The 11,931-nt window shown below is 36.5% G+C and overlaps 3 protein-coding genes across 4 annotated transcripts in view; 2 read left to right on the top strand and 1 right to left on the bottom strand.

Annotated features, from left to right (window-relative positions):
• The window catches only part of LOC107554177 (monocarboxylate transporter 1-like), an 8,599-nt gene extending 4,798 nt beyond the window's left edge, over positions 1-3,801 (top strand). Inside the window, exons 2-5 of one of the 2 annotated variants that reach the window (XM_016236603.1) lie at positions 83-226; positions 392-662; positions 1,251-1,774; positions 2,872-3,801. In XM_016236603.1, the coding sequence (XP_016092089.1) occupies positions 83-226; positions 392-662; positions 1,251-1,774; positions 2,872-3,101 (1,169 nt within the window). In that variant the 3' untranslated portion in view covers positions 3,102-3,801. Of the gene's footprint in view, positions 1-82; positions 227-391; positions 663-1,066; positions 1,829-2,871 lie in introns of those variants that run through there. The other variant, XM_016236601.1, reaches the window with a different exon arrangement.
• Positions 3,802-4,652: 851 nt separating this feature from the next.
• Positions 4,653-11,368, top strand: LOC107554167 (synaptonemal complex protein 1-like). Its single transcript, XM_016236591.1, has 26 exons — positions 4,653-4,778; positions 4,894-4,975; positions 5,066-5,109; positions 5,278-5,442; positions 5,532-5,599; positions 5,687-5,760; positions 5,849-5,907; positions 6,006-6,072; positions 6,199-6,272; positions 6,454-6,562; positions 6,645-6,739; positions 7,267-7,370; positions 7,720-7,837; positions 7,923-7,993; positions 8,087-8,168; positions 8,324-8,386; positions 8,732-8,794; positions 9,053-9,169; positions 9,289-9,399; positions 9,479-9,571; positions 9,850-9,975; positions 10,058-10,198; positions 10,300-10,368; positions 10,450-10,557; positions 10,716-10,799; positions 10,865-11,368. Exons 1-26 carry the CDS (start codon positions 4,653-4,655, stop codon positions 11,024-11,026), a joined length of 2,475 nt encoding a protein of 824 aa, XP_016092077.1. The 3' UTR covers positions 11,027-11,368.
• A 92-nt stretch (positions 11,369-11,460) lies between these two features.
• Positions 11,461-11,931, bottom strand: part of LOC107554176 (uncharacterized) — a 2,111-nt gene continuing 1,640 nt past the window's right edge. The window contains exon 4 of the mRNA XM_016236600.1: positions 11,461-11,730. Coding sequence (XP_016092086.1) covers positions 11,495-11,730 — 236 coding nt within the window. The 3' untranslated portion in view covers positions 11,461-11,494. The remainder of the gene's footprint in view (positions 11,731-11,931) is intronic.

The following is an 11,931-nucleotide window of genomic DNA, read 5'->3' as shown; positions in this document are numbered from 1 at the left end:
GGGATCAGATTACAGAAATAAATAAATTTCACTCTGCTTTGTGCAAATTCTGACAGATTTTTTTTCCTCATTTCATTCCCAGGTCCTGTCAGCAGTATCCTGGTCAATAAGTATGGAAGTCGGCCTATTATGATTTTAGGAGGCTGCCTCTCAGGAGCAGGGCTCATTGGTGCCTCTTTCTGCAATACTATCGAAGGCTTGTACTTCTGTGTTGGTGTAGTGGGAGGTATAATTAAAAACAAATATGATTTTTTTTTAAACACACCGTTGCTCTTATCCCATGCAATTTACAGTAATGGCACTCCTGGTGATGTTACACTCTTGTGACACATTTTACTATCATCCAGGGCACCTGTTTTCATTTTGAACTGTGTGTTATGATGTTTTCCAGGTCTTGGACTGGCATTTAATCTCAATCCAGCTCTCACAATGATTGGGAAATATTTCTACAAGAGGCGCCCAATAGCTAATGGTATTGCCATGGCTGGTAGCCCAGTCTTCTTGTCGACTTTGGCTCCCCTAAACACCTGGTTCTTCGAGCATTTCGGCTGGAGAGGGAGCTTCTTGATCCTGGGTGGACTTCTGCTGAATTGTTGTGTAGCTGGATCCCTGATGAGGCCCATCGGGCCAAAACCCCAACCTGCTGTTAATGCTGCTAATAGCGAAGCCAGAGAGCAAAAGAGCGTGATGGAGATCATCAATGGTTTTATCGATCTTACACTCTTCAAGCATTGTGGCTTCTTGCTTTACCTTCTGGGTAACGTGGTCATGTTCTTCGGCCTCTTCACTCCTCTTGTGTTCCTCAGTAATTATGCCAAGAGTAAGGAAATTCCCAAAGAGAAGGCGGCTTTTCTGCTTTCTGTCCTGGCCTTTGTAGACATGGTTGCACGACCTTCAATGGGAATAGTCGCCAACACGAAATGGGTGAGACCAAGGGTGCAGCATTTCTTCGCAGCATCCATTCTCCTTAATGGTGTGTGCCATCTGCTTGCCCCTCTGACCACAGACTACACAGGGTTCGTGATTTACTCCATCTTCTTTGGGTTTGCCTTCCCAATAGCTAATGGTATTGCCATGGCTGGTAGCCCAGTCTTCTTGTCGACTTTGGCTCCCCTAAACACCTGGTTCTTCGAGCATTTCGGCTGGAGAGGGAGCTTCTTGATCCTGGGTGGACTTCTGCTGAATTGTTGTGTAGCTGGATCCCTGATGAGGCCCATCGGGCCAAAACCCCAACCTGCTGTTAATGCTGCTAATAGCGAAGCCAGAGAGCAAAAGAGCGTGATGGAGATCATCAATGGTTTTATCGATCTTACACTCTTCAAGCATCGTGGCTTCTTGCTTTACCTTCTGGGTAACGTGGTCATGTTTTTCGGCCTCTTCACTCCTCTTGTGTTCCTCAGTAATTATGCCAAGAGTAAGGAAATTCCCAAAGAGAAGGCGGCTTTTCTGCTTTCTGTCCTGGCCTTTGTAGATATGGTTGCACGACCTTCAATGGGAATAGTCGCCAACACGAAATGGGTGAGACCAAGGGTGCAGCATTTCTTCGCAGCATCCATTCTCCTTAATGGTGTGTGCCATCTGCTTGCCCCTCTGACCACAGACTACACAGGGTTCGTGATTTACTCCATCTTCTTTGGGTTTGCCTTTGGCTGGCTGAGCTCAGTGCTGTTTGAGACCCTCATGGATCTTGTGGGATCTCAACGTTTTTCCAGTGCTGTAGGACTGGTGACGATTGTGGAATGTGGGCCAGTTTTACTGGGGCCACCTTTACTAGGTGAGTATGGAGTGTGTTTATGTCTCTTACTCTGTGCAATGGCCCAGTTTTGAACAGCAAACCAAATGACAAAAAATAGCTTTATTTATTAAGCATGCAGCTTTTAGGACCTCATATTAATTGAGAGACTACAGAGAGTATTTGTCACAGAACAGAAGCAATTACAATTAACTAGTGAAGGCTAAAATGTTAACTTTTTTTTTTTTTCCCAAAACTGAACGGTCACATGACCTAAAATTAATTTTCCCTTATGCATTTAAATAAATTGTAATCTAAAATCTTGGAAATACATTAACCATGCAGTCCCAGAAGAAAAGACTTTTGCATGCCTTTGCAAAATTAAGATGCATAATGAGGAATAGATTATGGCATTGTGCATTATTATCTTGCAAAAGTTTTGGAAGTGAAACCAAAAGTATGACCTACATTTGAATCACTTTTTGTTGAATATGCATTTATGGTCCCACTTGGATCACTGACTCTGAGACCCTCATGGATCTTGTGGGATCTCAACGTTTTTCCAGTGCTGTAGGACTGGTGACGATTGTGGAATGTGGGCCAGTTTTACTGGGGCCACCTTTACTAGGTGAGTATGGAGTGTGTTTATGTCTCTTACTCTGTGCAATGGCCCAGTTTTGAACAGCAAACCAAATTACAAAAAATAGCTTTATTTATTAAGCATGCAGCTTTTAGGACCTCATATTAATTGAGAGACTACAGAGAGTATTTGTCACAGAACAGAAGCAATTACAATTAACTAGTGAAGGCTAAAATGTTTACTTTTTTTCCCCCCAAAACTGAACGGTCACATGACCTAAAATTAATTTTCCCTTATGCATTTAAATAAATTGTAATCTAAAATCTTGGAAATACATTAACCATGCAGTCCCAGAAGAAAAGACTTTTGCATGCCTTTGCAAAATTAAGATGCATAATGAGGAATAGATTAGGGCATTGTGCATTATTATCTTGCAAAAGTTTTGGAAGTGAAACCAAAAGTATGACCTACATTTGAATCACTTTTTGTTGAATATGCATTTATGGTCCCACTTGGATCACTGACTCTTTTTTTTTATGATTATTGTATGCACTCACAGGGAAGTTCAATGACATCTACCATGACTACAAGTATACATACATGGCCTGTGGAATTGTCCTTCTGGCTGGCAGTTTGTTTCTGTTCATCGGAATGGGCATCAACTACAGGTTACTGGATAAAGAAGCAAAAGATGAATTCAAGAGAGCCAATCTGCAGGAGGAACCTGGCAAAGAGGTTGTAGAGGCACTCAAAGTACCCGATGACAATACTGCAGAGGATGCTGTGTGACAATAGCTGATCCTGGTTTTATTCTGGGTGATTCTTACATTTCTGCACTCTCTACATCGAGGATCTGATTACAGACATCCATCTTGGACTATTCTGGTTACTGAGGCAGTGATGCAAACCTTTCAGTGCCTTGCATGAGCACATGGTCATGCAATAGATATTTTTGAATTATTATTATTTTAGAACCTAACTTTAGTTTAAAACATATACATTTACTGTAGGACAAGAACTGTGTCTCATCTGTTTTAGGGCATTTTATGTACACTGGGAGTGAGAGAAAGATTAAATCAGTAAATGCATGTATATAAAGAATTAATCTACAAGAAACAAATGTTGCCTTCTAACAAAAAAAGACAGTGGTAGATGTGCAAATAGTGTCTCTTGTTAAATATATGCACAAATTGAACATAAAACTTGGTAGATATTTTCCAAGTTAAAACAGTTAATGCATTGTTTTGTTAGTATCCATCCATCCTCGCCAGTGTCTGTTATTTTGTGTATTCTTGTGCATGTGTGTCTATGTGTGTAGTCTAGCAATTTAGTGATGAAAGATTATTTACTTGTTTAAAACTGTAAACACAAAGGCAATTTGTGTATAGCCTAATGGGAAATTGTTCTTGAAATGCCAAATAAGTTACTACCAGAGCCAGTTTAAATGTATATCATTTTTCTGTTGCAAAATGGTTAAAAATGATTGTCGTTTTAATAAAAGTTGTTTGACTTCACATCTGTTGGGTGTGAACCCTGGTGGTCTTTTGAGACTCACAAACAATGATTTAAGTACCTCTTATTTTCTCTTTGACTTCTTTTGCAAAATGTTCATCTGACCTATTCAAAACCAAGCTTTAACCCTTAGTTGGATGCACCTTTCAGAAATGTGGCAGGTATCTGAACAAGGTTCAGCAATGCCTTCGGAAATAACTGGATTTTAGAAAAAAAAAAAAAAACTAATGGCAGGAGAATATCTCCACCAGTCTGAAAATATCATGCAACGCCTTCGTGTTACCTTAGATCTCTGAGGCGCCGAATTAAAGTAATGTACTTTTGAAGCATGCTATAAAAGTTAAAGCTTGTCTTATAATTAGCATTCTTTATAACAAACCAGGGGGAAATGAATATTAAATTTCGGAAGTTCCGGCTGATATGGGGCCTTCATTTTAATTGCTACTCCTGTTGCTAAATTGAATCAGATTCAGCGCGTGAAACCGCGCAAACCATTTCAAATTGGCGTCGCGCGAGGCAAAAACCGACGTCAGGTAAAAGCCGTTGGTCAGCGGAGTGGTATTAATTAGAAAAACGTTCAGAAAGTGCTAGGTGATTTGCTTAAAGGTAAAGAAATGTTTCTAAAATTAAGTTTAATTACATACACGTCGTTTATAATAGTGGAAAAGTAACGGAAATCAGATAATTTGTGAGGAATAATTACCTTTGCTTAACTGCCTCAACTTTCGACTTGACGTTTCTCAGCTAGGGAAAAAACTCAACAATAAAACTATTCGGGATACAGTTCTAAGGATTTTAGAAGTGATATATTTCGTTTGACTCCACAGCATGCAAAAACCATTCAACTTCAAACTGCTGGTGCCCCCAAGAGCTCATTTGAATCAAATTTCCGCAGTGAAGCCTCAGGAAACAGGCTTGTTTGAAGACAACCCTGGTTTTTCTCCTTCAAACCAGGTTGGTAAACTTGTAAATTCTCTGTTTGAGTTATAATGTTGCTATTTGACCTCTGGCTGCTGAAACTGCTGTTTGAACATTTAACTGTAGGATGATACGTGTATTTTGTTTGAAGCGTTATAACAAGTGTTCAGATATGGAGACAAGCCTGCCGATTCCATCTAAAATGGTGCTTCCTACGAAGACATCAAGAACTGGTAACATTTATAGTCTAAATGGAAAGTGTGCTGTAATGAATATGGTTTTAATGTAGTAAATACATTAATCCTGATACTTTGTTCTTACAGATGGGATGAAGAAGGCTGCAGTCATGCCAATGGAAAAGGAGGAGGTCAGATTAAATGCTTATTTCATTTTTTTATTGTAGTTTATTGCTTTGATAATTATTCGTTTATTTTTGTAATCTGTAATGGTTTAAGGTCCACATTATGAATTCAGTGCAAGGCATAATGTAAATAAATCTAAGCAGTTTAATTGCTGTTATGCTTTTGCATTACAGACATCATTAAGATCCAGCCAGCTGTACTCCAGATTGCTTGATGAAGCTGAGAAAATCAAAATGTGGAAGTTCAAAATAGATTCTGAGATTTCACAAAAAGACAGAAAGCTTCAGGAGAACAGAAAAACCATCGAGACGCAGCGCAAAGCTATTCAAGAGCTTCAGGTAAATCACGTTCGCTGGTAGTGCATTTGTTGTTATTATTTTTTTGTCTGCTTCAGTAAATACAGAATTATGAATTATGTCCTTTGCAGTTTGCAAATGAAAGTCTGAGCATGAAATTAGAGGATCAACTGAATGAAAATGAAGACCTTAGAAATAAGTACGTATATCATGGGTAATTTTTATGTAAGCACATATTATTTGAAATTGTATTATATTATAAATTGTTATATTCTTTATTATGCAGAAGCAATGCAACCAGAAATCTGTGCAACATACTAAAGGACACATTTGAGAGATCTGCTGAGAAAATTAATCTGTGTAAGTGTGAGAGCATATTATAATATAATATAGCATATCACTAAATATATTAATTCATTATCGTGTGTTTTTTATTTTGCCTGAATAGTTGAGGCTGAACGGGAAGAAACTCATGATCTGTTCATACAGAACAGTGAGAATATTCGGGTAATGTCTTTTTTTTAGGATGCACGAAGTGTTGGCAATAGGCCGAACCCTAGATTAGGACAATCCTTTTCATGACACTGTAATTTGTTAATTTGCAGAGAATGGTGGTAGCATTTGAAAGTCTTCGGAAGCAGACAGAGTCTGATCAGCAGGATATGTTGAAATGTGCTAATTTTTTATTCATTTTTCTAATTATTTTTTTTACAAATTAATTTAATTCATTTGAAGTATATAGTGTATTAGACACAATGAAATAAATCATTTTAACATTGTTTTGTTAACATCCTACAGTAAGAGAATGCCTTACACAGTTTGAGGATCTTAAAGTGAAGTTGGAGAGTGAATGCCTTGTGAAGGAGAACGAGGTTAGTAGTGCCTTTGCTCATGAGCCTTACAAATAACTCATTCAGCCTGAAGGGGGCAGCATTTGCTTGAATAATCTTGATTTGGAAAGATCTTGAATACAGTAGCACTCACCTGTCTTTGTGTTCATGTTGTGACTAAAACACATATGTATTTTGTGTTCCTTGACTTTAACTTGTTGAGGTTGCTATGCTTCAAGAAAAACTCCAAGAAAAAGAAAACAATCTCAAAGATGTTTCACTGAAACTCAAAGAGGCACAGCAAAGCTCCAGTGTAATAGAGGAGTCAGAAAGTAAGAATGCTTGAAACATTTGCATCAGTCTTTTTTCTTGATTTTTCAAAAAGTCATTTACCTTCACTATCGTTGTTTTTAGGGAAGCATCAGAAATTACTTCAAAGTGTTACACAGGACCGGGAGGGACTTGAGGAGAAACTCAGGGTGGCAGAGCAACTCAAATGGGAGATCGAGGTTTGTCCTTATGCAAGGGCTTTATTACATATATTTTTTACTTGTAAGGATAGTGCATAAAGATTAAAAGAATTCATTTTAGAGATGCACCGATTGCAATTTTCTTGGCCGATTCTGATTTCTGATTTTTTTGACCGGTATGACCTGCCGATACAGATTTTCTTTCTAAGAACTATAATTGACAGCTTATACAAACAAAAATCTACTTTTTTTTCTATTAAAAAAAATATTTACATAACAAAAGAAATTATTAAACATTACAATTCCCCCAGTCTGGACTAACAACTCTCAAAATAAAGTGTTCTGTGACTGGAAAGAGTTAGAAATGAGTTGCTGTATATAACAAAACAGATGTCATTTCCCACTATGTTTTTAAATAGGCATTTTTTCCCTAACCTGCAAAAGGAAGTTGTTTTAAAGGTCATTACACAGCATATGTATTTATTTGAGTTTAAGAATATGATGGAACATGATTGAATAACATCAAACTAAACTGCTCAAACTAAATCTGTACATCTTTCATCCAGGCTAAATTAAAAGAGATGGAGGAACAATTGTCAGGAGCTTTGGAGAGCAGCTGTAAATCATCAAAAGAGGTAGAAAGATTGGAGAGGGACATAAAGCAGCAGAAGTAAGAGCAATCATGACCTGTCTTGTTTTATATCATTAATCTCTAAATCTCAAGACTGAACCTATAATGTTGAAACCAACACGTAAATGTGTATAGCCAACTTACTCCTCTAATTTATTAGTTACTGTTTCACATATTGTACAGATAGTCTACCGTAGGTATAGGTAGATATGTAAGGGAGATAATCTTTCTTTGAATTTTGCAAATAGACATTTTGTATAAGAGAATGAGTTGTAAGAAAAAATTGTAATGTTCATGTAAATGTCATTAAATGAAGTATTTTGGCCATTCTGCTATTGTATCATTGAAATCCGTTCAATATCTTATGGAACTGTTTTTTTCCTTGAAGGGAGAAATATGAGGAGCTGATATTGAAGTTTAATGACCTGCAGATGCAGAAGGACACCATTCAGCAACAGGTTGATAGTGGTGCTTTAGAGAAGAAAGTCCTTCAGTCTCATCTCATGGTTTGTAAATTAAACCAAGTCTCTATGATGTAAATATGACAAAGAGATCCTCAAATGCTGTATGTTGTGGTTTATTTCTTTACAGGAAAGCAATGCAAATGCAGAAAGAGAGAAGACAGAAATTGAGAGACTCGAGAGAGAGAAACAACAACTTCAGTAAGATTAGAGGAGACTTTTGTCTTGCAACATTGCAAATTTGGGTTTATTTATAATTTTAGTATGTCTTACATGTACATTTTCATATTCTAGGGAGCAGGTGGATAATTTATCTGCAAAAATTGCTGGGCAGGATGAAGAGAGTAAGAATGTTCAACAGCAAATGAAAGAGAGTGTGCGTTCTCTTTATTATCTTTCTTCTTAATCCTCTTCGTCCCTCTTAGGGACATAAGGCCGCAATTATACTTTAATATACTGTTTTATTATTTCAGTTTGTTGAGGTGTATCATCTTATATGTCTAACCATAGCTCGTTAAATCACCCCAACAGGGCAAAACTGCAAAGCGGGAAGTTCTGACAAAAGACAAACAAATCAAAGCACTGGAGTCAAAGGTAAAAAAAAAAAAATCATATTGTGACATACAGTACTGTACATATGCACTATTCACTACTGTGCTTAAACAACGTTTTTTAAATTTATTTTATTCTACTGTTTTATTATTTCAGTTTGTTGAGGTGTATCATCTTATATGTCTAACCATAGCTCGTTAAATCACCCCAACAGGGCAAAACTGCAAAGCGGGAAGTTCTGACAAAAGACAAACAAATCAAAGCACTGGAGTCAAAGGTAAAAAAAAAAAATCATATTGTGACATACAGTACTGTACATATGCACTATTCACTACTGTGCTTAAACAACGTTTTTTAAATTTATTTTATTCTGGTTTTTTTTTTCAGCTAACAAACATTAAAACAAAAATAGAGACCAAAACAAAAGCTCACGAGGAATGTCTAAAAGAGGTAGATCATTTACTATTATTTTTCTAAATGATCGAATAATGTAGTAGAACTTTATATTGAAAGTCAGTATGAAACGGGACCTTGGAGATGTTAGCCAAAATTCATTTAATTTGTGATAGTGATAGTCAGTTGTGATTCTTTAGAGGATCTAAGCATGCATATACACTGTTTTCTCATAAATTTTAATTGAGTAAATATATGCCTGTATATATAAGTATAACAGTGGTCATGTTACAGTATTTGACATATTTCTCATAGATTACTACATTGAAAGAAGATTTGGAAAGTATAAAGAAACATTACAAGGAGGAGCTTCAGAAAATAAGCTCTAACCTTGAAGATAAATCAACTTCAGAGGATCAACTCAACCTTGAGGTGATATGTTTTTTGTTTTTTTATAGTTTGTTTGTTTTGTTTTTTCATTGAATGCAACAACTGAAAAAACGAGACCTGACACAAATAATTCATCAGGATTTGGGGGTGGGAGGTTGTAGGTGCAAAAACTGAAGGAAACAGCCATGGAGGCACTGAAGAGTAAAGATGACACAGAAATCAAATGCCAGCAGAAGATATCAGACATGGTTGCTTTGATGGAGAGGCACAAGGTTGTTATCAAATTATACAATATTTTCAGTTGTTTTTGAGCACTTTTCATTCATTTTATTGTTGTTATTTTCTTGGTAGCATGAGTATGACAAAATGTTAGAAGAAAAAGATGCGGAGCTAAGTGAGAAACGGATGAGAGAGGCTGAAGTCAATGCAAGCAAAGCATCACTGGTAATTATTTGACCTTTTAATGGCTTAATCTGACATCTTGCAATCCATTGCTTGCATTGAAAATCATACTCAGCATAACAGAGTTTGTCATTAGATGCCTGAGATGGTAATAAAAGATGGATTTCTAAATTAATTGGAAAGATCTTGAGTTACCATTATTTCCTTGAGACATTTAACCAAAGGTTACTTTAGCAACACCTTATCGCTTTAGTAGGTGTAATGTAAATTTTTTTGGAAAAACAAATCTCTGCTAAAAACCAAATAACCAATTAATTTAGGAACTGGAGCTGTCCCACCTGCAAGTGGAAAATGATGATCTTAGACAACAACTTGAAAAGCTCAAAGGAGAGAAGGTGGCCTTAAGGACACCAGTTTCATCTCTTGAAAAAGACACGCTTCCACAGGTATTGTATCTTGTCAATTGAGATACCATAAGTATACATGGCAATTTAAAGTGAACACTACAGTATGAAAATATTGTTTTAGGTAACTGAAATCAAACCTAAGAAGGGAAGAAACAAGATCTCTAAAACTCAGAGAGCTGACACCGCTAAGAAGCCTGTGTATCCACTTTTAAAAGAGGATGAAAGTGTACCGCCATCACGAAATGCATCTAACACTCCTGCTGTAGGTTTTTTTTCCCATTGTCTTTGTCCATTTTGTGCATTCCTATTCTTCATTTCTATCATCTAACATTTGTTGATGATGCTTTTTGTTATTGATTCAAGGAAACAGTGAATGAAGACCTTCATACTCCGTTATGGAGCAAAACAACTAAAACAACACCTCAAATAAAGGTATGGGGGCAACCTGAACAGTTTGCACTACTCATCATTCATCTTGAGCATTTATATGAGTCAGTTTATTTTCTGCTTCAGTCATTCAGAATTCGCACACCACCCTCACCTAAGATTGCGTGGTCTTGGAAGGAAAATATTCTGAAGCTGGATCCAAAATCAGACAACTCAGACAGCAATGACATACTGGTAAATTGTATCTATTTACTCTATTCACATACTATTGGTATTGTGCCAATATATAACAATTTTCAGTGATCTACATTTTTATTTGCAATCAACTTAAGTAATTTCTTACAATTGTGGTTTGTGTTACTCTTTCTTAATCCCCTGTATCTGTTGTGCAGAGTTTCTCTCCGAGACCTATTAAATCAAAGAAACCTATGCAACCAAAAGACCAAGACACAGGGAGTTTGGACATGTTCAAGAAGGTGAGCAAAAATCCCATATGACTAGTTTTGTCCAGATTGATTCCTTAGTGTTCTTGTTTTGACAGTCATGTGCAAATTATGTACATGTGCAGAGTTCTTTTCCATGTAAGTCTCCAGGAACAGTGCTGAAACTGGCTGCAATAAAGAGAATGCGAGATGCTGGATGGACCACTGTTAGCAATTCAGATAAGAAGAAAAAAAAAGCAACAGACAAAATCTTTGCTTAAAAGTGTTGTCATCAAAAATGTGTGATTATTCTTTTAGAAAACGAGAGCACACATACTCTTAATATAATAGCTTCTGATTGCTTACAATTTCTATTGGTGTTTGAATAAGCAGAAGTATTTATATTATTTATTCTAATCTCTCAGTACACAGTTTCTCTTCATAGTATGTTTGGTTAAAATACAGTACCTTAAAATGTTTATCAAAAGATTCTGGTTCCTGAAACAGTTGTTGTTCGTTTCAGTTGTGTGTTTAACAAATATTTGTATTTATATTTGTGTTTTTCTGTTATCTTCACTAATTTTATTAGTTCACAATTTCAGTTTCAACGTTCAAAAGATGTAACTATTTAAAAACTTTTTCCATAAAAGCTTCAAGTAAAAGTAACATTTTCAGCTTAAAAAGTTTTTTTTTTTTTATATTATTATTATTATTATTTTATTAATAAAAAGAGGTTTGTTGCTGAGATCCTAAGGCTCTTGATCATGTGCATGGAATGTCTGAAAGGTGGAAGTATCAGGGTCTGCTCTGTCTTGATCCTCTCCTAGAAATTCCAAGCGGAACTGAGTGGGTCTGGATGCAAATCCAGGTGCGTCTATCTGGAATTCTTCGTTCTGCACTGTCATGGTGGGGTTGTAAATCTGAGGGCCATCATAGAGTCCTCCTGAAATGACCAGCGTGTCATCTGGCACTGCAAATGGCTCACCTGTGAAAGAAAATTACAGACAATAATACTATTCATAGTGAATATTTAATCTTTATGATTACTGTAAACTATATACTAGATTAAATGTGCTTGCCCATGCAAGACTTGACGGCATGATGTTGGAATTGGCCTGACAACTTTCCCAGACTCTAACCCATTTCTAAGGTGTTTTGAGGGGTTGATAGGATATACAGTATATAT

Source organism: Sinocyclocheilus grahami, unplaced genomic scaffold (genome assembly GCF_001515645.1).
Source record: "Sinocyclocheilus grahami isolate Dianchi unplaced genomic scaffold, SAMN03320097.WGS_v1.1 scaffold493.1, whole genome shotgun sequence".
Taxonomy (NCBI): Eukaryota; Metazoa; Chordata; class Actinopteri; order Cypriniformes; family Cyprinidae; genus Sinocyclocheilus; species Sinocyclocheilus grahami.
Note: the sequence above shows the minus strand (reverse complement) of the source record. Positions and strands in the feature narration are given on the sequence as shown.